At 37.1% G+C, this 27,846-nt stretch overlaps 1 protein-coding gene across 1 annotated transcript in view; it reads left to right on the forward strand.

Moving 5' to 3' along the window:
- The window catches only part of LOC122137338 (netrin receptor DCC-like), a 49,215-nt gene extending 21,596 nt beyond the window's left edge, over nucleotides 1-27,619 (forward strand). Inside the window, exon 2 of the mRNA XM_042723370.1 lies at nucleotides 26,955-27,619. Within this exon, the coding sequence (XP_042579304.1) occupies nucleotides 26,955-27,292 (338 nt within the window). The 3' untranslated portion in view covers nucleotides 27,293-27,619. The remainder of the gene's footprint in view (nucleotides 1-26,954) is intronic.
- Nucleotides 27,620-27,846: the final 227 nt, after the last annotated feature.

Below are 27,846 nucleotides of genomic sequence, written 5' to 3' on the forward strand. Positions count from 1 at the left end.
TTCTTTATTCCCTTAACTCCCTTTAGATCACTGAATATTTTAAGTCCTTGAAATAATCAGGAATCAGAAATTGGTTTTGTGCCTCCCAGTGTTTGAGGAATTATTATGGTCTGAATCACAAACGCTGCAGGACTAGTTTAGCTCAGATCACTAGTACTGCTGCGTACTGTACCTGAAAGAAGACAAAGAATAAATCAGTTAGGCATTCGATGATTAAAATAGCAGGCGTTTGAGAAGCTCCCAGAGGAACTTCACACACTGAGACCAGGATTATTGGACTTGCTATTTTCTGATGAATACTTGATGGATTGCGCCGCATGTCGGCCGCAGGGCATGATGGGAAAGGAGAGAAGCGGTGGGCGATACAGATGCATTAGCTGCTGGGCTCATGGCCAGTCGCCTCCGGAATACAAGTGCAGCGTTGAGCAGCTGAAGCGTATCACGCCGAACACTCTCTCCAGATCCACGTCGGAGCGCCGCCATTAGGGTTCACTATTATCCAGCTTCCCGCACAAATGATTAGAGAGTCATTCATCCCAGCAGGTAGAGCCTCGCCTCTGCTTTAACCTGCAGTAATTGCATGAAGCATTGGTTCCCTGAGTCACGTCCACTCAAGCTCATTGACCTGAATTATCCCACACGCTCCGGGAGCATTTATTTGCACTGAGCGCTTGTAGATGAATATATACTACACATGTTTGTTGCTGATGATCTAGTTTGGCTCAGCCTGGTGCTACCTGGTAGAAATGGGTCTTGATATTGATATTTTTATTTTGGCTTCCTTTTCATTGATGGTTTGCATTATTATAGAGTCTGTTCTCCAATATTAATTGGACTGTTCTGAGTCTTTAGTTTTGAAGGACACTTCAAAGTTAGTTTTAGGACACTCTGTGCAAATGCACATTATTAAGTCTCCTCAATTGTGTACTAGCACTTTTATTCTTACTCTTCTAACGTGTCTTACATTCCTGCCTCATTCAACACTTCTGCCCCTGTTATGTTTAATGTGCTCTTATGTTTAATTCCTGTTGTCGTGAACAAATTAGTTTGCACCTTGAAACAACACTTCACTCTTCTGTATACTGTGCATGTGGAAGAATGACAACAAAGTTGAGTTGAAGCTAATGTGAATCTGTTTTTACACTAATTCTTCTAATAAAGCAAAATCTGATGTTTTGCTTTGTGTCCATCAAGTATAAAGCAAAAATAATCAAAGGAGAGGTACTTAAAGGGATATTTCATCCAAAAATTATCATTCTGTCATCCAAACTATCCCTTTAATTTACCGCTTAGCCAAAAAAATAAATAAAATAAAAAAAACCATTGCTGTCTTATATTTTTGGGTCAATTTCTAAGAAAACATGATCTAGTAGTATGATCTAAAATGACTCCTATTGTAAATTAAAGGGATAGTTTACCTAAAAATCAGCCTGCCATTAAAACCTGCATGGCTTTCTTCTGTGGATCAGAAGAGAAGATGCTTTGAAGAAAATTGGGAACCAGATCATTTTGGACCCCATTGACTTTTATTGTAAGGACAAAAAACACATATGTTTCTCGAAATATCTTTTGTTTGATGTTGAACGATGAGGGTGAGAAACAATAACAGAATGATGTTTTTTGAGTGAACTATCCCTTTAATTCACTGGTTTAGCCGAAATAGACATTGCTGCAGTATATTTTTAGGTATAATATCCAACAAAAATAACTTTTTGTGATCTGAAATGATTCTTTTGTGTTTTAAAGGAATAGTTCACCCAAAAATCTGCATTCTGTAATCATTTACATTCCTCATGCCATTAAAACCTGTATTAAAGAACATTGGGAATCAGATAGTTTTGGACCCCATTGACTTTCAATGTATGGACAAAAAACACTGACATTTCTTAAAATATCTTATGTTCAAACAACATAAGAATTGAACATTTTTGGGTGAACTATCCCTTTAATTCAATGGTTTAGCCAAAATAGACAAAGCTGCAGTATATTTTTAGGTATAATTTCCAACAAAAATAACTTTGTAACTGTTCGTGCGATCTGAAATGAGTCCCATTGTGGTATAGTATTTGGTCATGTTGCTGTTCTTATTGTTGGCGATGTGTCAGAGCTGTTCTGGGTTCAGTTTGTGCTATAAATACTTTCCTCTGCTAAAGCAGGAGTTATTTTGGGTGAAGTGTGGAGTCAGCATCTGCAGGTCTGTGCGTATCGTCGCATTGAGAAAACGAGTCAGAAGGGGATCTGAATTCAGTACAGTACAATAACAGGCTGAACGGATGACATGCGGATTAACTGTGAATCACATAAATGTGATCTATCTGGTGTGAATCAAACGCTGAGGTTCTTTTGTGGTGAAAGTGCTGGAGAGGCTCTCCAAACGTAATGTGACTTCTGTGTTTCAGAGGTGCTGAAAATCCTCCAAAATGGCCCTCTAGGTAACTAGTGGCTCTCAGAGAGATGGAAGCACTGCCAAAACTGTGACTGAAAGGCCCCTGCTTTCCCTCAGGTCCTGGCGGTTCATGAAACTCAGCCAAATGAAGCTGTCCAGGAGCCTTAGCAATCATCCGGCGGAGCGCTGCGTTTCACTAATGAGCCTGTTCTGTTCATCAGCTCCTCTGACAGACTCCAGTCCAGTCGAGGTCAGTCACCGCTTCACTCAGAGACCAGGACTCAGCTGTTTAAACAGCGCTTCCTAGATATCCAGCGGAGCGGTGAAGATGTGTGTGTACACTACTACTGCTCAAACCACTCGAATAAATACGATTTTTTACTTCTTTTCATCTTCTGCTTATCTCAGCTGCATTTATTTGATCAAAAATGCAGTCAAAAATGTGAAATATTATTCTAATGTAAAACAGCTGTTTTCTGTGTGAATCTCTGTTAAACCATAATCTATCTCCGTTAAGTGCAGCCGGACATGAAGAGGCACAACAGCAGTCTTCAGTGTCACATGATCTTCAGAAATCATAATAATATGATGATTTGCTGCTCAAGAAACATTTCGGATTATTAACAGATATTCGCATAGAAAACATATATTTTAAACTGTAAAAATATATCACAAAATTTGTACTGCATTTTTTAATCAAATAAATGCAGCCTTGGGGAGCAGAAGAGACATTTTTTAAATTTATGCATTTAGCAGACGCTTTTGTCCAAAGGGACTTACAGTGCATTCAGGCTATTAATTTTTACCTATCATGTGTTCCCAGGGAATCGAACCCCCAACCTTGCGCTTCGTAACGCAATGCTCTACCACTTGAGCTACAGGAGCACTTTAAATTCTATAGCATTTTAAGGATGTTAATGATTCCAATCTTTTGACTAGTAGTGTATAAACACATATTTCAAGGCATTTGAGAACAGAGATGGTTTGTAATTCATAAACTGTCTGTAGATTGAACACAATCACAGGTTTGTTATGGAGTGCACAGATCGTCTCGAACACGGGCTGAATGATGGTCACTAAACATACACCGAAGACGACGAGGAGATGAATGGAGCAGAGATGATGCCAGGTCTCGTCTCAAGGTCACGCGTGTGATCTGGAACCGTAGGTGTTCTGTCCCGAGTCCAAAGCCCGTGGCTCCTGCCTCGCCGTGCCAAGAGGACTGACTTTCCCAGCGTCCAACCCTGTCCCAAATACCAGAGGCGCTGCCAAAGCCTCGTCTGCCAAACAGCCCGTCTCTCTGACACTCCTCTAACTGCTTTTGGAAGCGCTGAGGATGGAAAGGGCCAAGGCCATTTGAGCGTGTCTCCATCACCCTGAGCCGCTTCTGTTCGCCACACACCTGCTTTCATCCTCTCTCACTGCTTCAGCTCTCTGAAGACGTGTCTGAGTCCATCTGATCGTTATCTGTGTGACGAGACGCAGTTGGACAGCAGTGGTCTCACTCAGAAATTACTAGTAAATTTAGCAAATAATTGCAAAGAAACAGCAAGTGACACATTGAACTAAACAGGACACAGACTGAAATGGTAAAACATTTACATTTAATCATTAAGCAGACGCTTTTATCCAAAGCAAATAAAACATACTCTAATAATCTTCAAAAAGTCATTTTTTAAAGATTCTTAAGGACTTAATGAGATGCAAAAGTTTCATTTTCTCATATTTTTCTTAAAGCAAATGAAGCCAATGTTCTGGTGTAATATTTTTTTTTGCACTGTGATACTATTTCTTCAAGACAACAAGGCATTCTCATTACTGTAATTCAAAAAATTAAAATTGTGCATTAAGGTAGAAAAAATTGCAAAACAAACAAACAAAAAAAAGCTAGTAACAATTTGAATTAAACATGATTTTTTTTAAACTTCAAAAAAGTTTGAAGTTACTAATATCTTTTTTTTTTTGCATGACAATAATGCATCCTCATTACTGTTTATCCAAAAAAACAAAAACAAATTAGTAGTATTTATTAATAATTTAAAAATACTTTTTAACTAAATATGTGTATCGAGGAACTAACTGTTGTTTTGCCTTTTATTTTATGCCAATATCATTGTCAAAAATGAAAACTGACAGTATCACAGTAAAGAGAATCACCTCAGAGAGTGATGAGATCAGCTGCTGTTAATGACACTGAAACACTGTCACATCCAAACCATGGAAGAAAACAAACATCTCTTTCCTCAAGAACACTATAAAGTTGTGATTGCTGTGTGTTTTGAGGTGAGGTCTGACCCGGACGTGTTTCTCTCTGGTGTCTGCGTAGAGACTGGCTCTGAATCACCGCGCTGAAGGTTACACCGTGATGGAGGTGAAAGTGCGGCTGCTAACATCTTATTACCTCATCGTCAGCTCGCATTTCCCTCTGAAACCCTGGATTGAGAACGCCGCAGACGCACATGGCCTCGCAGCAGCAAAATAAAAGATTACCCCGAGACACACCATTATTTTCAGTGAAGCTTAGTCTGGAAACAGCAGGAATCAGCAGGAGAGATGCATGAACACAGCGCTGTCTGATCAAATATTAAACTATAAAACAACTAGCACTGTCATATTTTTCTGCACAGTATTAAAGGAGAGCTATATAACCATGTAAAGCTGCTGTATCATATTTAATCATTCATTTCTAAGGCCTCTAAGTGTTTAAAACTAACACACTTAATCTCCTGCACGTCTTCTGTCGTCTGATCGATAGTTCATTGATTTCATTATGCACTTTTCGCACTTCTATAATGACCGTTGAGTTGTCTCAAACTCGTCACAGATGCCGATGGAGTTCATGTGGATCTCTTGCTTTAAACTGAGACACTGAAAACACTGTCATCACCAGCTGCTGGCATGTGAATGAACACAGTGCCGCGCTTCACTCTGAAGCACATGCAGATATTTATTTATTAAATCGCACCTAGCCATACGGTAATTCTGCTTTTGTTGTGATGTGGTAAAGACACTGGTCACTTCTCAAGGTCAGGAACACAATGCGGTCATACCACAGTAACAGACAGACTCCAGCAGGATTTACCGCGGTATGATGAAGCGTGGAGAGGACAGACTGACTGCGAGTGAGCGTTTCAGCAGCGTTATGTAGCAGACGAGGTGCGAGGGGATTGTGGGTAATGGCTTCCATCGCTCTCCGTCCGGACCGGGTTGATCCATCATGTAAATGTCTGCGTGTTGCTCTTCACGTCTGCGCTCGTGTAATTGCAATGAGCGATGCTCGCGGCCTCACAGGCGTGTGTAGCGTTTACAGATGAACAGCCGTCTGACGACGTCAAGGTCAAATAAAGCACATGATGAATAAGCCTCACGTTATGAGCTCTGCGTTCAAGGGAGTTTGCATGGAATAAATGGCTTGTTTTGGATCATTTCATATTTCTGTTTCACATGCTGGTGCCATGGTCAGAAATTAACATGAGCTTGGGGCAAAAAATTAATCTGCATTTGCCAGTTCTCTCGTCATAAAAGATGTAAGTCAGAGACTGATTTAGCAGCTTCTGTGATTATTACCGGTATTTTTATGCATAACTCACAATAGACTTCAGTGTTTCTTTATGCCATTTATTCCCAGTCTGAATAACTGTTTTGATTTCATGCTACTGACATGACTAATGTGAAGCCTTGATTTTCTAATCCAAAAGAAGCAGTAAACAAATTCATGAACGGTTCTTCACTTGTTTAGTCTGTAGCCAGACTGATCACAAAACATTCACAGTAATTGACTTTAATCATTAGAACAGTATCAAGAGGAATAATCATCATTGATGATTTGGTCATGAGGCCATTTACATTATGCAGTATTTGTGTAAATATATGTACATGAGCGGGATGTGTAAATAAACATAAATGCAGCTTCTGTTCCAACTTTGCAGTGTGTATTTAAAGAGTAAATGCATTAATGTGTTTAACATGAACATACAGTATATTTTGTTTTCAACATCAAAAAGAGTTGTGCTTTGTTTAGAACTGAATTTACTGACTTGTGGGCTCTTTTCTCGAAAAGTGTGAGGTTGTAAACAAGATGCAGGATTGGAATTCAAATGTGAATTCTAGGATGTAGAACTAAAATAGTATGAAACTCCAAAAAATTAATAATTTAATACATGCTGAAAATGTATATTTCATTTCTCAGTTTGAATTATCCAAAGTATGTTTTCATGCACAACACACGGGATATTTTCATAAAGATATATATATATTTAAAAAATCATACTTTTCTTAATGTTGTATGAATCAAATAAGTTATACAAATGCATAATAAAAAAAAAAAATAGTGATTTTAAATTGCATTTATATATTTCCCAACCTGCTTTACCTAAAAAAAGATGTAAAGATGGCTTTTGTTCAGAAATGCTAAACAGATTGATAACAGACTAGTGTTGTGACTGAATGAAGAAGATGTTAATTGCAAGTATTAGACAAAAAAAAAAAAAAAAAAAAAACCTTGGATACATTTGATAATGTCATTATAACAATTGCCCTTACAAAGGTAAAAATAAATAAATAAACAGCCCCTGGAAATCAATGCAGTGCTCCATTAAGGAAAGTTAATGTCTGCCCCGACTGTATGTAGAATTGATTTCTGTGTTGTTGTTTGCTAGTAAACAGAATCAGCTTGTGTTTGCTTGCGTCTGCCACAGTGCCATATGGGTGACAAACACAGACGGCTCTTAATTTGCCTGGATTCAGACGCGCCGTCGTGCTTCAAACCCGTCTGATCCGTCGTGTATCTAACCGCGATCACAGCTCAGCTGCAGACCTCTGTTGGCCAGCCCTCGTCTGCGAGGACAGCCTCATACGCAGCTCTTCTGTGGCTCTGGTCCGGATCGGGACCGGTTTCCCTGAGCCGTGACCCGTCTGTGAAGCGCTGGTCTCGTCGTCTGGCTCAGAGTCGCGTCAGTCTTTCGCTCTCATCATCCAGTCCAGTCTGGTTTCGTTTGGATCCTCAAATCTGGCTCGCGAGATCCACTTTCCTGCAGAGATTACACTGTAAAAATGACCATGAATTTAACAGTAAAAGACTGTAAAAATGCTAGAGTAAAAACCTGTTAAATAGTTAATGGTAAGTTCTTCTTTTATATACTGTAAAAAAAACATTATTGGACATTACATGTAATTGTAGGGTAGTATACTGTTTTTGGAAGTGAAAAAGAATGTATAATTTACTGTTAATAACCGTAAATTGACATTCCCAGAATTCCCTGCACAACATTTCAAATTTAATGTTTTTTTTTTCTTTTTTCAGATTTGTACATTAGGGTTGTATCTAATGTTGTTAAATAATGTTTATTGTTTTATTTTAGTTTCATGTATGGTGTTTAGAGTTGACATGTGCACCTTCTATATATGTTATGGACTTCGGTTCATCATGTGACTTTCTCATCACCGCCTGCTCTTGGTGGTTATTATCAGTGTATTACAAACGTACAAAACAGATTGCAGTACTTTAATAGGTTGGTATATTAACAAGTTAAGCATTAAGTATTAATTATTAAGTATTAATAAGTCAATGAATTTATCTTATTTAAATGTAAATTTAAGTTAAAACTGTTTTTAAAATGTTGCTGCTGTATGTTTTACAGTAAAATTCTGGCAGCTGCCGTTTTTTTACCGTAAATTTTAAATTCAAACTCACCTACCTGTGATTTTGTAAAGATCCTGAAGTGATTGATTAGCCTGCTCAGGTGTGTTTGATCAGGGCTGGAGATAAACTCTGCAGGAAAGTGGATCTCGTGAGCAAGATTTGAGGATCCCTGATCTAAACGGATCTAAACGAGGTTTTGAGAGCATTTACTGTAGATGTGTATCTTCTTTTGGTGCCTCAGACTCACTGACATTTTTCTGTTTGTGCCTTTAAGATCTTCCCTTTATGCTGTTTGTGCCAATTGTCTCTAATATTACTAAAATAATGCAGACTTTATTTTGTTGGATTAATTATTTTCCTTTAAATTCCTTTAAATATGGGGACAAAGTATATAAAGTATATTTTGAGTCTCATCAGCTGTTTCTTGGGTTATAAAAGTAAATAATTTGTAAATAATAATTTGGTTTTAACAATGTTTACTGAACATGAATTTGATTTTCAACATCAAGACTGGCGAAAAAAAAAAGAGTTGTGCTCTTTTCAGTTGAAACATCAAAACAAAATACATAATTAAAACAAAAATCTTATTATGTGTTAACATGTGTTAGGGCCGTGAAATTATTTGTCATTATATTTACTTGAATGCTGTATTTTAACTTCAACATGAAATAGCTTATTAATGCAATTTGTTTGCTTTATTGCAAAATTTGAGACATTTGTCTATTTAATGATTGTGTTGAATTTCTCTGAATTCGCAGTTCAGTACATTTCTCTTCTAGTCATCCCATTTTAGATTGAACATCCTGTTTGTTGTGAACAATTCAGTTCAGTTCAAATGAACATGCATCACATAATCTCTGGTTATATATCTACAACAACAGAATAATGAGCAGAATGGAAGGTACAAGTGATAGTCGACAGAGACTACTTTACTCCCTTCTTTCCTCTGATGTTAAACACTCTCGGTCTCATTCCGTCTCTTTGTGTGTTTTTCTGTATAATGAAAGTCATGCAGGTGTGAATGGCACGAGGGTAAATGTCAAGTAAATGATGATTTCTGGGTGACCTGTCTCTTTAAATCCATCCGCAGCATTGAGCGGCGCGTGCCGCCGGAATGGACTGGGAATCTGGGAATCGTTATTCCCGTGAAGGATGGGATGTGATTGTCCTTCACCTGTCATTTCATCATGTCAATTAAAGCATGCCAGCACTAACAGGATCACATTACATTCAGTGGGAATTCAATCTGTGTTCTGTGAAAAATGACGCTGCTTCACGTCTCCCAGTCACATGGGTCCAATTCACCAGCGCTCCCCTTGGATCCTAATTGAGATGTGCGGCACGGTGATTGTCAGGCTTCATGCATTATTCCACATGTGCTGACGGGTGATGGATGATGATGCTTGGATCTGCAGTTATGAGAGATGACTAACCCATGGGTCGCTCCCATACTTAACTACCTCCTAGACTTCATCATGTAATGTAAGCGTGCACTCTGTAGGTGTGTTTTGATTGGTTTTTGTGATATACTCAATAAAGTCAAATCGCACATCCTTAAAACAACAATTCCAATATTATCTCAGACGTTTCTAGGGCAGCTGCGTTTGACACGAGCTTTAAATAAAGCCCCGCAGGAGCCTAATGGCCAGCAGATTAAGAAGAAAGTTTAATCTGATGTGAGTTTTACTCTCTGAAACACACTAACATGCTCCGAGGGAGAGATCTGTGCGTGGCCAGTTGACCTGTGACCTCACACACACGCTCGTGTTTGATGTCAGATGCAGTCGTAGTGAACACAAGCATTAGAAACGCAGTAGTGTGATCATAGTAAGAGCTGTGTTTATAGAGCGCTTGGCTTTAACAGCTCTCTGGAGTAATTACAGCACGACACGGCCGTATAAGAGAAAGATGACCAGTCATTTACTGAAGGAAGGAGCATCTTTTACAGCAGAGAGCGTGAGAGAGAGAGAGTGTGTGTGTGTGTGTGTGTGTGTGTGTATGCAGGTTTTGCTTCTTAACTGTACTCGTGTGTGTTTACAATTACACTGGTGCACAGAAACTCTACTTCAGCAGATCAGTTTAATTCTGTCATCATTTACTCGCCTAAAACATCTCATTCTGATCACATCCTGATGAGGAGATTCATTTAGCTGACGAGATTGTGTCCTGAATCTGAATCTGTTTCGTTAACTGAACCGGAACTTTTTTATGCTTCAGACACCTCAAGAAAGCCCCAGCTTTAGGAATGTTTTTTTTCTCCAAAACAAGACAAAGATATTAATGCAGTTTTAATGTTATGAAGTAATTATTTAATCATTGAACTATACAATTGTTAATTTCTTTTAATTAAAAAAATATATTTTTTAATTTCTGTAATATTAATGCAAATTTTTGTTAGTGTAATTGAATTTGCATTTTTTATTTTATTTTCATTTATTTTTTACTTTTTTTTAATATTAATGCAATTGGCTTTTTAAGGTATTTATTAAGGTATTTAGTTACATTGTTTGTCAACAACAATAATTTAAATTTTTTTATATTAATTAATTTCCATTTTACATTAATAGTAATGCATTTTTTTTCTTTTTAATGTAAATAAATTCCATTAAATGAATGTATTTTTTCCTTTTATTAATATTAATGGCATTTAAATTTTAAATAAATATGTAATGATTTACTTTTTAAAATTAATTACATTAAATTAATTATTTCTTTCTTTTTCAATATTAATGCAATTAGCATTTTTGAATGTTTTAATGTTAATGTATTTTCTTACATATTTAAATTTAAATAAACTAAATAAAAAAAAATTTTTTTTATGTTAATGCAGTTTACTTTTTTCTATTTTTTTTTAATTAATATTGATGTTTTTTTTTGTTCAGTGAAAGTTTAAGTTCCAAAAAGGAAGAGCAGTCCTCATAAGTCTGATGAGAGCAGTCTGTATTTGACCTTGAACACTATAGTGCAGCTTCAGTAAAGAGTGTGAGAGTGACAGGTGTGTGACTGAACGCCGCTGTGTTTGATTGCGGTCGCGGCCCGAGCTCATGTGAACATAGAGATTACATTGTTTTAAGTACAGATTTAGAAATAAAAGCTCCGGCAGACCTCAATCATTTCTGCTGATCTCTCTGAACACTACTGTCTAATGACAGATTAATGTAAGACTCCTCACACACATAAACTATAAACAAACACACAAAAACACAAACAAAAAAATCACATAAACACCACCACACACACAAACACAAACACACACACACACACACACACACAATCACACACACATCACATGCACTGTATAGAAAACCTGCACAGTCAGGCATTTAGAGATTATAAAGATGAACATTTCTCTAAAGCTGCTAACAAATAATTCTTATTAAAAAAAGAACACAAGTCAAAGCTGTTTCTCTTCTGCTTCTGGTTAGTGTGGTGATATCAGGTCATCTTCTTCATGTGGCGTCTGTGATGACGTGTCGATTCGGCTCTCGTACGGTTCACAGGTTCCTGAGGAATAATCCACGGATTCGTGAGGAGAAGGACATGAGTGACCAGTGTTGAGTAGTTCTGTGGAAACTGTGATACACAGCCATTCAAGAGTTACATTTTCAGTAAAATAAAATAAAAAACCTTTTTGAAAGAAATGAATAGTTTTGTTCATCAAGGATGCATTAAACTGATCAAAAGTAACAGTAAATGCATTTCTAATGTTACAAAAGATTTCTGTTTCAAATAAATGCTGTTCTTTTGAACTTTATATTTATCTGTGAATCCTGAAAAATAAAATTTATCACAGTTTCCACAGAAATATTGTGCAGCACAACTGTGTTCAACATTGATAATAATCAGAAATGTTTCTTGAGCAGCAAATCATCATATTAGAATGATTTCTGAAGATCATGTGACACTGAAGACTGCTGGAGTAATGATGCTGAAAATACAGCTGCACATCACAGAAATAAATTACAGTTTAACAGAGATTCACACAGAAAACAGCTGTTTTACACTGAAATAATATTTCACTATTTTTACAGTATTTTAATTGAATAAATGCAGCCTTGGACTTCTTTCAAAAACATCTTAATTATTACAAACTTTTGGCCTGCAGTGAATCCTATCCATATCTATAGATGTATGAGATGCACCTGTAGTTAATATGCATGCATGACACGTATGACAGCACACACACACACACACACACACACACACTCTCTCACACAAGAGAGAGACAGACAGTCAGTGCTGAGTAAACAGCGGCTTCATGAATATTCAGCAGCCTCCTCCCCTGCAGCTCTACATGAGGTCAAAGGTCATCGCTCGGACCCGCTCCGAGGGTCTGCTGGAAGACGTGTGTGTGTGTGTGTGTGTGTGTGTGTGTGTGTGTGTGTGTGTGTGACCCGCTGACTTTGCTAACCAGAGTTTATTTTCACCCCGTGAGCCGTTGATTAAAGCTCTAATTAGTATTACTCATGTGAGCGTCACACGTGTCCAGCAGCGTCCTGAGCTCGGAGATCACTAATCAAACCATTATTACAAACAGTAAGATGTTTCTTCTGAATTCTGATCGGTATCTCAGAAATCAATCAATTCTTATCTTCTGTCATTTTGAATCTCCAGCAAATGTATGTTGATTTAAGAATCTTTAGACATTTACACTGGAAAACAAGTCAGAAATACTGAGGAAGAAGTTCATTTTTACCGTGTCTGCAATTAATAGTCATGAAAAATACAGTACGTGGGCACAGAGAGGCACACAAATGTAATAAGTAATGGGAACCTGGTATTTGTTCTTTAATCATGTGTCTAACAGACATGAACAAATCCTCTGAAAAACATCTGTGATCTTTGAAACATGTCAATGCTGAGTATGGTTTCACTAATAATAAACATATTTATTATTAGCTGATTAGAGTATTAAACTTGAAAAGTACTAATTTAAGGTACATTTAGAGCAGGTACTACTGAAGAATTTTTTTTTTAATTTCCTTGGCAGATAGTTGAATTAAAATAAGTTATAAATAAAACAATATTTGTAAAATTATCTCAGTTAACATTTCTTTTATTTCAAGGTAGTAAAATAATTTTAGTTTTATTGTTTAGTTAATTGTAATAACGCTTGTAGTTTATATTAATAGTTTAAATTTATTTATTTTTTTAAATACATTTTCTGTTTTTATTTAATTTTTTTAATATGTCTTTGCAGTTTTTATAAATTTTTATTTCAGTTTTTATTTTATTTTTATTTTCAGCTGGGTTTTTTAAGGAATATATATATATATATATATATATATATATATATATATATATATATATATATATATATTTTTTTTTTTTTTTTTTTTTTTTTTTTAAGAAAATATTTCCTTGGCAACTACCTGAAATAAAAGTTACATGTTATAAGGTAAAACAAGTGTAAAAAAATATTTATATAAATATACACATAAATATATGAATATATAATATATATATATATATATATATATATATATATATATATATTCAGTTAATGTTTATTTTATTTCAGGTAAAAAAATCATTTTAGTGTCACACTGTGTGGTTGTTTTGGTTAAGCAGCTCTTAGTTTCCTGCTCTGATAGTGTTTGTTTTGTGGATGAGCATATGGTGATGCTGATGTGAGGTTAATCTGTGATCAGAACATCCTCGTATCATCCTGTTTGATGGTGACGCATGGCCTGCACAACTGCTGTCAGCTCCGGGGACAATGGAGCGACAGATCGGCCCTCTGTGGCCCCCGGCATATGGGGGACAGCGGGTGAATGGGGCCCATTGTGTGTCATCAGTCAGAGGTCCATCAGCCCCTCGAACACAAGAGCCCAGGTCAGCCAACCTCTTGACCTTTACGACCCCCGCTGATCACTCTGACCTGAACTAGGATTGTTTGTTCTGAACAGACTCGTGCTCATTTCACAGTTTGACTTATTTATTCATTTATTTTCCCCAAAGTCTGTTTTAGTTCATTTTTCTGGATTTCTAATTAATCTTTTAAATGTAACCAAATGAAACTTTACAACAGAACAGTGCATATTTGTTGATTTGTTTGTTTAATTAAAGTGTTGCATAAGAGTAATCAAATATATTTTTTTTTAAATATAAATTAAAATATTGTTTTAGAAGTTTTATAAATTGAAATATGGATAGGACAAATGTCTTGATTGGACAATTTTCCATAAAAATGTTTTAATAAATTTATTATTATTCTATATTATTAATAACTCCGAACTTTTTTCCCAACAATTTCTGTGTGGTTTTTACCCAAATTTGCCCTATTTATTTTTCCACAAATATTTCATTACAATATTTCTGGATTCCATTTAATGGGTTAATTTAATTTTAATTTAATAATTAAATAAAAATTATAAATAATTCTAAATAATAATAAATATAATCAAGCTTTCATTCTTCTTGTACCTAAATGGAAATACACCAAGATAATTTCTTTACAAGAGAATATTCCTTTTAATTATTATTTTTATTTATTTATGTATTTTTTTTGTGAGAAACTCATAATACTGCTTTTATGTTTCCTTGTAAATTACTTTATAATTCAGGATTTGTGTCTAAACTCACAATTGTGAGGGAAAAAATAACTGAGATGAAATGTTGCAATAACTTTTTTTTTTTTTTTTTTTATTGCATGGTGGCAAAAAAAAAAGAAATCACAAATTGCAAGTTATAAATTCAGAATTGCAAGGAAAAAAAATTCAGAATTGCAAGGAAAAAAAGTTCAAAATTGTGACGGTACTATGTCACAAACGTCTTTTTTATTTTTTTGTCTGTAGTTGCACACATGTTGTTTTTTAACTGTACAGAAGCACAGAAGTGGCATAAAATCTTTTCTGCATGATCCAGACTGAGTGCTTCAAACAGACTGCGAGTAGATATTGTGTGTGATATTAATAATGTCCTGCACTGGAGTCCAGACCAGCAGAGGAGCTTTAGTTCAGACGGATCGAGAGAGAGAGTCAGTAATAATACTCAGATCTCAGAGCGCAGCTTTCTTCAGGAAACAGAGAGAATCAGACAGGCTTTTCCTCGGCGCTCTGTGAATCCCCAGCCGTGTGTTTCTCTGAATGCAGATGCTGTGATGTTCCTCGTTCATCTTCATGTTGAGTAAGGAACAGCTGAAGGGCATCACGCATCTCTCCAGATCCTCTGAGGCTGGCTTCGTTCAGACTCAACCACAACAATTATAGAACAAACAAATATAATTAATTAACAAATATAAATTAATATATATAATGGTCATTTTTGGCCTATTTAAAGGGTATTTTCCCCTAATCGTATTAAATGCATGTCATCTTTCATATCAAATTATTTCATTTTTATATATAAAATGTATCATATAATAAGACAATAAAAGACTGTTACCAATCATATTAAATCAGTATCAACAAAACTGATCTTTCCACTGCAGAAGAAACCTGCGCACTGTGAGTGGCATTCAGATGCATTTACACAGACAGCTCAATATGAGCTGAAAAATATAGCACGGATGCAAAATAATAACAGCACAAATAATGGCATGAGCTTGGTGTTTTCATTTTATTAATTTATTTAATATACAAATATGAAATGTTGGAAAAAATGCAAAGATAAGCTACTATGAAAGTAAACTGCCAGTAGGTGGCAGCAAGTGACTGTCTTAATTAACGAGTAATTGAAGCATACCTTCAATGTCCTTAATAAATTAACACTGAATCAATTACCCAAATTATACAAAATTAAAAAACAATAATCAGACTCAAATTATTTAAAAAATAAAAAGCTGTGATCATCTTTCATTGGAACTATTTTCATCAACAAAAAATATTGAACTAAAATCTATATTAACTACTCTTTTTGACCCTTGAATAAAATGTAAAATTTGTTGTTGTTGATGTGACATGGCATTTTCACTGTCCCGCAAGATAAAAATTAATATAATGTAATGTATTGTCGTTATTTAAAATGCAGTAAATTGTTAAACACATTTTCTTTGTCCTACTGTACATGGACCTGGTTGTTATAAAAGCTGCAAGGTATTACGATTTTTTTTAATTTTTTTAAATTTTTTACAAGCAAAATCTCAAAATTGTCGTATGGTGGTGACTGTCTCAGGGGCATGGTTCAATAAATACACTTTTATAAATGAAAAAGAAAAAGCATAAATTAATTAATTAATAAATTACCTCTGGCATTAATTGTACAATCGTCTATTTTAGTAAAAAGCAATCATTTTTTTCATTCCATTATATTTCTGAAAGCGTAAGTAACTTGATACATTTTTGTATCTGAAAACCACGTCCTCGTGCGGTGTGACACCCATATCCTGTTTTTAAAATCAGCCAAATCCAGAGGAAACGTATTAATAACTAGCTGAAGGACCTCATTCCTGGTCGTGTGACTGAAGCCCCCTGTGAAGCCCATGACATCTGCACATGGTACATTTTGTCTCAGAATTGTTCAAATATTTAGTATTTTTTGGAACCACTACAAAAGTGTTACGTTTTGCTGTCCTTTGGACACCCCTAAATTATATTTTTTTTAGTTAAAAACGGCATGTTAATCAACATAATCATGGACAATTATGCAAATGTGTCAGGTTAGCTTGGAATAGCAAGGTCATTAATATATAATTTAATTTAGGTGCTGGGCACTAGTGCTGGTTACACATTTACATGTAATTTACATGTAAATATTTTCTAAATATATACTGTATGTGTGTGTCTTTATACAGTATATACATAATAAATATCCACAGTACACACACACACACATATTATGTACACAAAAACATTTATTTTGGATGCGATTAATCGCGATTAATCATTGCCCAGCACTAATTAAATTTAATTTCAGTTAACTTTAATTATTTTTTTGATTGGGCACTTAAATCTGAGTTAACCCTGTCATGGAAGACTAGGATTGTGTCTAACCCATGAGAACATACGTGATTGGACGTTATCGACTTGGCACATATGTGGAGCGGTCTCTCGTTAGCGCTCGTGCCGTATGGTAAACGTGCTTCTGAATGTCAAACCTGCGTTGGACGGCGTCAACAGCATGCTTCACAGCCAGTCTTCCAAGCCAGCGATTTTCACGATGCGATGCTGTGTATCAGTTGCTTGTTCTTCGAGCGGGTCAGAGCCATGGAACGATCCATGCAAATTATTTTTTTGTATCAGTCAACTTAGTAATTTGCCCAGACCTGTATAAATCACATATCCGCAAAAAACAATCATAAACAGACAGAAACCAAAAACATAGATAAGGACACATGCTAATTTCCAAACCTGAGCTATTGAGATGGATGATCGGAGCCGTGCATCCGACCTCGTATTGGAGCCGTGAAATACATAAATAAATAAATACAATTATAAAAATTAATCTAATATCACTGTTACTATTTAATCACAACAAACAAAACGCATATTAAAACAACACAAATGCTATTTAATAATAATAATTAAAATGTATATTACAACAACACCAATGAAGGTAATGATAATAATAATAATAATAACTAACAATTATTAGTATTATTATTATTGTTATTATTATTATTTTATTATAACAGTAAAATTACAATACTAATATTGTTTTTTATTTAAATATTTATTTTATTTAATCAAATGTAATTGTATTATTAATATTATAAAATATTATATATAACAAAAGTACAATTATAATAATTTGTATTATATTGTTTTTTTGCTTTCAAACATTAAACTACTTTTTTTTTTACCTCATTACAAACTAGACATTAAACTACTTTTTTTTTTACCTCATTACAAACTAGGACAGCTTTTATTTTGGCAGAAAATCACAGATTTTTTTTACCTCTCATTACAAACTAGGGAAGTTGTTTGCTGCATGCTGCATTTATAAGATGCACATTATAAGTGACTCTATACATGTTATAAGTTCATGTGGAGCCGCTTTTACTGTAAACCATGAAAAGATCACAGTGAAACACGCAGCACATCAGAATACATACATTTCTACTAACTGCAATGCAGTATTAATTTGATTTCTAATTCCAGGCGGTGGCTGCAGCTCTGTGAACGTCAGATTCACCGGATGATGTCTCACAAATAAACAACAGCATTAATAGGAGTTAAAGGCTAAATTCTCATAATCATAAATTATTCCATTCTCGTGGGGAATTGCATTTTAGTCAAATGAGCAGCGGCAGTAGAGAACCTGAGGTCTCGAACCTGCGCCGCATTAAACACCACGCGCAGGTGAACGAGACGCTGAAACACAGCCGAATCAAACACTCTGCTGTCATGCTGGGCTTGAAAATGATGAGGAAACGCTAATAATCAATTAAATTATGAAATCTATAAAATCATTTTAAATTAAACATATTTTATTTATTTATCTGCATGTCATGTGAACATGTGAATGAATGTAAATGTTTAATTATTGAAATATTAAAATATCAGGGAGACATCAATAAAATATTTATAAATTAATTTTATAAATGTATGTTTTTTTATAAATATGAAATTTTGAATTCTATATTAAAATAACTTCTGTCATCATTTACTAAACCTTAAGTCATTAAGTGGAATGCAGAAGAACTTTGGACCCCATTGACTTTGTATGGACAATAAAACACTCAGAATATCTTCTTTTGTGTTTCACTGAAGAGAGAACATCATACAGATTAATGACAGAATTATCATTTTTAAGCACTCTATCATGTGTTTTGACCTGATCTGATCTCTGATACAGACAGACTGATTCATACTTATTAATAAGCAGGGATCGTTATGATCTTGATTTGTTGATAGTGGTGGTGAATGTGTGTGTGTGTGTGTGTGTGTGTGTGTCTGGTGAATGTGTGTGTGTGTGTGTGTGTGTGTGTGTGTGTGTTGTGTGTGTGTGTGTGTGTTGTGTGTGTGTGTGTTGTGTGTGTGTGTGAGAGACGAGGTAGAGAAAGAGAGCCCCATCTGGGCTCCAGACTCCAGTGTGGTGAAGCAGCTGTCAGTCTAACCCTGATCTCCGCTGGTCCTTCCGGGGAGCCGTTAGACAGTGCAGCTTTTCTCTCTGTCAGACACAGTCTTCAATCAAACCCTCCGTAGTTTAGTGTGTGAGTGTCACTGGTTAAGATGTGTTTTTCAAGAACTGACTAGTTCGTCCGTGAATGCCGAACAGACTGACTTCTGAAATGAAGGGGTGCATCAAGTCCAATAAACACACGATCTGGTCTTAATTTAAATGGGGCACAGTTTACTGAAAAACTTGGAGACAAATTATAAAAAAAAATAATAATATGTTTTTATTGAGCAACATATTTGATCAATCAGGCTTGTATGGCTCATATATAGTCTGACACAGTGCAGAACAGGAAGGGAAAAAAAAAAAAAGCTCCCAAATGATTCAGAGGACTCAAAAAATATGAATGATATAATAATATAAGCAAAAATATGCACATTTTGTGTGTGTGTGTGTGTGTGTGTGTGTGTATGCACATTAATATGAATGAGCAAAAATATGATTGATACAGTTGACCACTCTGTTTTGATTTCTGGTTTGGAGCTATGGGTGGACATTCAGTGTAATGCTCTCAAATGGTTTCAATCCTATTTTAACAATAGAAGGTTCTCTGTTAGTATTGGTGAATTTACTTCAGATGCAGCTCCCCTTGACATGCGGTGTCCCTCAAGGCTCTATTTCTCGCTCCAATCTTGTTCTCTTTGTAAATGTCTCCTTCCATTTTTACACAGATGATACCCAAATCTATCTGCCCCTGGAATCTAATAACAAGGGTTTGGATGCTCTGCTGGTGTGTCTAGCTGATGTTAAGGCCTGAATCTGAATCATATGAATGCCCTTAATTTTCTTCATCTTAATGAAGGGAAAACTGAGATATAGTTTTTGAATCATCAGAATTTGCTAGGCTCCCTGGCTGTTAAATCTTGGTCATCTTGTCTTCCTGTGTGAAAACCAGTAGTGAAGAATTTGGGGGTCCTATTTTTTATATATGCTTCTCAACATATTTGACAAACCGATTAGGACAGTAGTCAACCAGTGGCGAGTTTTTTTGGCCTCCATCTTAGAGTCTATAGCGTAAAGTGTTGAAAACCATTTCTTTCTTTAAGGACCTTTAAAGGGACATTCATGCTTTTATTTCAATGAGGGCTCGATTACTGTAATTCCCTTAATATGGGGTTATTAAATCACCGCATCTCTTAATCGACACTTCTAAATGGCACAAAACTGCTGCTCGACTAGGCTCCCTTACTGGTGTGTGCAAACGCAGGACGCACATTACCCCAGTATTTAATATGTTTGCATTGGCTCCCAGTTTAAATTATAGAATTGATTTTAAAGGCCTGCTGCTGGTTTTTAAAGCTCTGAATGGGTTAACTCTGTCTGAATTATTATCCACATACAATCCTGGAAGGTCTCTTAAGTCCTTTCCAACCAGAGACGAGTTTAACTTTAGTTATCTATTAGAACTGCTTCTACACGAATGAGTGTTCCCAGTCAACACTCAAAAACCTATCTGGCTTTTAACTTTAGTTAATTGTGTGGTGTTAGCTTTGTTCTGTACTGTAATTTATGTTATTCTGAGTGTTACCATTGTTGATGTTTGATTGATTGTACAGCACCTTGGTTTACAATCATAGTTTTTATTGGTGCTATATAAATAAAGTTGAGTTGAGGTTGAGAGGGGATATGCCTGATATGATTGTGATGAAATTCTGAGTGCTTGTGCATGTAAAACTCAATTGAGATGCTTTATAACATTACTTGTACACTACTGACCATATAAAATGACTCTAAATAATAATGTCTGTGCACTAATTGCTGCCCCCCCCCCCCCCCCCCAGTAATGTGTGCTTCAAGTGAGTTGATAATGTTAATGATCCCCAAACATACATAAATGCATGTGTTGAGAGATGAAGAAAGCAATAAAGCTCCTCAGAATATGTGACGATGTTCTGGAGGACTTGTGAAGATCATTTCCTCCGCTGAGGAGAGTCGTGAAAGTAAAGCTTCTGGAAACAAAACGCTCCTTCAAAATATCATTATTGATCCGGATTTGAGACTCTTCGTAAAACATGATTGATGGGAGAATTCAAGGTAAAGCTAAGACGAGCTGCTCTCGTCCAGTAAGAGTTCTATGAGAGAGGATATTCCCTGCAGTTTAGTCTGACCTCTAGCTTTATCAAAATCACATCAAGATCTTGACACCAGCACAGCATGCACTCTTGGGGGGGGGGCTTAGTGGGTGCTGGAGTTTTGATACAGTTACACCTTATAAGAGCTTTCGATACTCGGTAAAATACTTTATAACGATCAATCAGACGACACAGGAAGACCTTCAGCCGATATTGAGTTGCTGACAGCAGAGTTTGACTTTTACAATCTGTTCAGCCACGAAAAGCAAAAGTCCCTGTCTGAAAGGACAGCTAGGAGGTGGATGTGGAAATCTGGTTTGGTTTGTGATGAGCCCCGCAGCTTTGCCTCAATATCAAATCTGAGGTTGAGGGAGTTTATTGTTTTATCGTCTCTTTCTCTTTCTCCCTCTGTCTCTATGTCTCTCTCCCTGCGAGATACAGATGTTCTAAATTTATTTACAGATGGTACAAGCGAGTTCGATAGCTCTCAGAACGAGAATTATTGGGAATTAAATGCAAAGGTCAGACACCTGAGTGTGTGTGAAGCACTAGTTCATCGTGACTGAGGGGGGGTCGGGTTTTAAATAGTTTCGGTGATTTTTGGTTCAACACTCACACCGCGGGCAGGTCCTGTCTTAGAGTATTGCATTTGTGGGAAATGATACCATCAAAACTGAGACAAATGCATTTGAATTTTGAGTTTTGATTGATTTGATCTAATGTGTCGACACCGCCTGCGTTACACTCGGAAGAACATCAAATATCACTGATGAATCCTGACCTCACCACGCAGTGGGTGTGTGTGTGTGTGTGTGTGTGGTGTGTGTGAGAGCAGAGGAGAGATCGATAGGTGACCCGGACCATCACACACACGGAACCATTGTTGAAAGGCAATAATTGATAGAGATGAGGAGATATGAGAGAGAGGTATATGGGATAGTGAGGAGATCAACATTCTTCCTCAACTGCACACACACACCACACACTACGGCTCAGTTGCTGACTCAGGGTGGCCTGTTGGTCCGGATGTGTGTTTGTCATATTTTCTCAGTGTTGTAGTGTGTGTTCTGATGTTCTCTCGGACTAGTGCGTGTGTCTTCAGACAGCAGCAGGATAATACTGCTCTGCCTCTTAATGTAAATCTGGCATACCTCTCTTCATGCTTCGGGTCGCGTTCAATCCAAGTTTTCTTTTCGCTGAGACTGAGTCTCTCCAGCAAGTTTCTCACATCAGAAGAAGAGCAGGTCTTTGTGGCTCTAATCCAGTGAATCTGCCGCAGCTCTGCGAGTCACTTACCTGAGGGATCACCAGAACCTTCAGCCTCAATCTGGAGACACAGAACACTCCATCCATCCATTCATCATCCATCACATCATCCAACCATACATCTGAGTACAATCCATTCATACCAAACCATTCGTCAGTCCGTACCATCCATCCAGTCGCCTCATTCATGTCATTCATCAAGCCATCATCCCAGACAAGGGCCATCCAGTCATCCATCACATCAATCCCAGCATCCCCTGCCTTATCTTTATTTCTACCATCACTAGTCATCCATCGCATGCCCAGCAACATTCATTCATCCCACAGTCCATTCCTCCAATCCATCCAGTCCACTCCATTTCCCAGTAGTCATCCATCCATTCAATAATTCCAGGAATTATCATGTCATCCATCCATCATCCGGCCGTTCATGTCATCTCACCAACCGTATACCAGTCGTCCGATCCATCCATCCATTAATTTATTCCATATCATTTCAGTCATCCATCCATCCGTCCGTCCCTGATTGGTATTGCTGTTGTTCCGGTCCGCGCCCATCCATCTTCCATCCTATCCATCAGCAGCCATGCCAGTCAGCGTCTATTCATTTTCCATTTCATTCCTCCAGTCATCCTCATCATCTTGACCTAGGAATTCCAGCCATCCATCCATCCATCAATCGATCAATCCTTCATCCATCCATCATCCATTTCCATCCAGTCCATCCATCCCATCAGTAGAGCCATCTATCCTCCATACAGTCCATCCATTCATCATTCTCCATCAGCCATATATCACTGACGATCAACATGTCCGTTGGCCATCTGCTCCATCGCCATTCATCCATCCATCAGTCCAGACCATCCAGTCCATCCAGCAGTCCTAGCATAACCATCCATCCATCAACTCTATGCTACTAGTCCATCCATCCATCCGCCTTGTCTGCCCCATCACATCTAGTCCAGCAATTCCATCCTTCCATCCATCCATCCACTAATATTATCCTTGCCATGCTCCATCCATGCCCATCAGTCCATCCACCAATCCTTCACATTACAGGTACTTATCCATTCTATCCACTCCATGCATCCATCAATATTCCCATCTATCCATTCCACTTCTGCTCTAGGTTAGTCGCATCCAAGCCAGCTGTATCCATCAGTCCATTCGTATCTCCCACTCCATCACTCGCCCCATCCATCTTCCATCCATGCCATCTCATCCCATCTAATGCGTTCAATCGCTGAGGGGGGGGGGGGGGGTGGGGGCGATGGGGGGGGGGTTAGGCTATCGGGTTCTAGTAATGTGAATTTGGATCTATTGTTTTAACATTCTATCCATTCTGTCTGTCATTCCTGTTTATCATTCCTAATGTTCTATATATGCATCTGTCTATCGTTCTTATGTTCTGGTCCTATCACTCTATTATTTTACTCTACTTTCCTCATGGCTTCAGTTTATTTTAAAAAAACAACCTCCCAAATATCTGAAAAATATCTGGAATCCCAAGCGTCCTGAAATATGTCAGCCAGCTGTGGCAGGATTTTTTAAATGAAATATATTTTGAAAAATATGTCCAATTTAGGGCCTCACTGTGTTACATTGCAACTGATTTGAAACATTTAACCATAGAGAAGCATGTATACGGTGGGTATAGGATCGTGTACTCGTTGAGGGACCCATGTGATGCTGAGAGTCTTTCTGTACGACACACATAAGAGTTATAGAAAGTTAGATTCGATTAGTACAGCAGTGCGACTTTACATTTACAGATGGAAGTCTCGTGTGTGTGTGTGTGTGGTGTGTGTGTGTGTTGGTGTGTATGTGTGTGTGTGTGTGTGTGTGTTTCAGAGCTCAGATCTGTTGCGGTCTGCCTCATTGGCACATGTGCGGATCCTGTGTCGTTTTCTGTAAGTACGTATAGCATTTATTTAAATCCGCCGCTGAGGGGAAAAAAAAAAAAACTGACAGGTTTTTTTTTCAATTACATCTGCTTTCATTCGCAGCGTCAAATAAAGGAGATCTCCTGTTCTCTCCTAATAATCGCTGATGCTCCGTCCCGTCTCTTCCGTTGCGCGCGTTTTTGTCTTTGTAAAAGTATTTCCCATCTCAGGACGGTGTTCCCATGTCGTCCGTTGCAACGATGCAGAACGAGGAGCGTTTTTGAGAGGTCGTTCAGAGACAGGAGTCCTTCTACTCTGAGTTTGTGGTCTCAAGAGCCTCGTCTCCAGGACCAGCAATTTCTAACACTCTTCTTTTCTGGGCTGGAAGTCTGCAATTCTGCTGAATGAGTTTAACATGTTAAATAGAGCTAAAGTCATTCACTTCACGCTGAATGTGTTCTTCTTCTGATGTGTTGCTTGATCTTAAACTGGTCCATATGGTTAAAGGTTTGGAATAATTAAGATTATTTAATGTTTCTGTAAGAAGTCTTTTCTGCTCGAGGCTACATTTATTTAACAAAATACTGTTAAAAATAGTGAAATAATTTTAGAGTTTAAAACAGCTGTTTTCTCTGTGAGTATCTGTTAAACGGTAATGTATTTCTGTGATGTGCAGCTGTATTTTCAGCATCATACCTCCAGTGTGCGGGTGTGTTGTTCTTCAGTGTCACATTGCACTTCAGAAATCATTCTAATATGATGATTTGCTGCTCAAGAAACATTTCTGATTATTATCAATGTTGAATAAAATAAATTATAAATAATATTTAGCAATATCGATCAATAATGCAGCTTTGGTGGAGTCAGAAGACTTTTTTTTTCCACATAAACATCCTAAATTATTCAAACTTAGATTGAATGCATCATTTTCAGTTTTTAGGATGCTGTTTCAAGTTAACCTCTGAAATGCGCTCCAGTACTTCGTTTTCACTGCCATCGAGCGCTGTTGAACACAGAACACTTCTTTTTGAACGGCCTCCTCATCGGGAGCTGAAAGCCGATCAAATTAATCAAATATTTGCCTAATAAAGCGGGGTGTGTGTGTGCCGTGGCTGGATGGTTTATCATGCTGAGTGCTGAAGTATCATCTCTCACACACAAAAACAAAGACAGAGATAGAATGAGGGCTTCTCAGCAGGTATGAATTAGCATTTGAATTATCAGCGCCTGATGCGCGCTTCTTGAGCGTCGCGGTGAATGAAAGCCTCCAGACACATTAATGCATGAAGAGAAACTGAAGCACACCTTAAGCTGCGGAAACACACCTTCACACACACACACACACACACACACACCACGAGGATTTCCCGTTCCCCCATCTGTGTAGAAGACTGATACATACAGGCTATTTTGAGGCATTGCACTTATCAATGTTTTGAATTCATTTTGTTTATCTTTGATTCTATCAAAACTCTATGAAAGACCATGGATTTTCCATGGAATAAAAACAAATGTAAAAGGTAATTGCGACTTTTCAGTATCTTATAACCTCAGAGTTTATATAGAGATATAAGAACCTTTATAAACTGGAAATGTTGAGATGTGAATTTGCAATTCTCAGAAAGAAATCACAATTGTGCGATAAAAAGGTAATTATCTTCTTTTATATTTTATTCTGTGGCAGAAAATAAACAAACTGAATTGCAAGGTGTGATTTCAGAATTCTGAGGAAAAAAGTCTGAAATCTGAGTTTATATCTCACTGTCTCAAAAAAGCATTGGGAGAAACAAAGAATCTAAACTTCTGAGATAAAAGTTGCATAAGTATCTTTTTTTTATGTATTTTTATTTTAAAACTTGGTGTTTATATTTTGTGATTTTTGTATTTTTTGTTATTTTTTAAAAATATCTATAATTTTTATGAACTGTTTCAGCTGTTATCTAGCAGAATAATTTTTTTTTCTTATATTTTCCTTTGAAGTTACCATTTATTTCAAGTAATGAAAATTTTTGCTGGACTCTCTGATGACCTTCTGTAAATCTTCCACTAGATTTATAACAAACAAAGTCTGGATTGTGGAATAAAAAGTTTCAATTAAAATTAATTAATTTATTTTAATTATTTATTTGTTATCCTGTGCTGGAAACAAGTTTAAAGGATTTTTTGGTAACTCTTTGTCTTTACTTCTAGCCTTTTATGCGTAATGCAATATAAAAAGTAGTTTGAATGCATTAACTATGCCTTGTAATCAACTTTATAATGCTTTGTACCATCTCACAAATAACTAACTCGAAGTTAATTCATTATAAATTCATTGTTACACTATGCATTTTAAATTTGGTTATGATTACGACAAGATATAAATGTATTACAATGGAGTCCTCCGCGCAATCTGACTTTTGCTGCAGCCTAGGGAGAACGGGCACACTGGCTTCCCTATTTAATACTGTGTTGTTGATATCACCTGTATTGTAAAGCCGCTTATATTAATAAAAGGTGACTTGGCTTCATTTGAAATGCATATTATGAATAATTATAATGCATTATAGCCTGTAATAGCCATTTACTGTGTAATGCATTTTACATGAAGTGTTAGCTGATTAACTGATGAGACGTGTCTCTCTCTCTCTGTCTGTGGGTCTCAGGCTCGGACGCCCGGCGGTCTTTCGTGGAGCTGCGGTTCGTGCTGGAGCCTCAGGACGCGGTGACGGTTCGGGGCGGTGTGCTGCAGCTGGACTGCGAGGCGCGCTCGGATCAGGGCGTTCCGGTCATCTCCTGGAAGAAGGACGGCGTGCTGCTGAGCGCGGTGGTGGACGAGCGCAGACAGCTGCTGTCCAACGGATCGCTCCTGGTGCAGAACGTGCTGCACTCGCGTCACCACCGGCCGGACGAGGGCTCGTACCAGTGCCTGGCCACGCTGGAGGGCCTCGGAGCCATCGTCAGCCGCACCGCTAGAGTCACCGTCGCCGGTAAGAGATGCTAACTCCTCACCTTTCACTGAGATCAAAAGAGGTCACCCATGAGATTTGCTTAGGTCCAGTGAGAGTAAATAAAGAACTGGTTATTTCAGTAAGTTTTGTATAGTATTTTCTTTACTCTCTACTTTCTAAAACTGTGTCTGAAAAGGGTAATATTTGAGGTGTGAGATATGGGAACGGTGAAGAGAGAGAGGACAAAAGTTTTGCATTTTAGGTCAGCACAGTCTGTCCTGATCGGCTGATGGATGATTTGTTGGTTCTTCAGAGAGAGTTTGAGATTCATATCAGGTGCACGGATATAGAGGAGTCAGAGGAAATATAGAGGAGATCATTTTGCAGTGCAGACGTTTGGAAGCATTGTGATTTTTTTATGACGTCTGCTCACCAAGGCTGCTTTTATTTGATCATAAATACAGTAAAAGAAGTGAAATATTATTAGAATGTAAACTAGCTGTCTTCTATGTGAATCTCTGTTAAAGTGTAATGTATTTCTGTGATGCGCAGCTGTATTTTCAGCATCATTACTCCAGTCTTCAGTGTCACATGATCTTCAGAAATC

This window comes from Cyprinus carpio, chromosome B5 (assembly GCF_018340385.1).
Source record: "Cyprinus carpio isolate SPL01 chromosome B5, ASM1834038v1, whole genome shotgun sequence".
In the NCBI taxonomy this organism is placed as follows: Eukaryota; Metazoa; Chordata; class Actinopteri; order Cypriniformes; family Cyprinidae; genus Cyprinus; species Cyprinus carpio.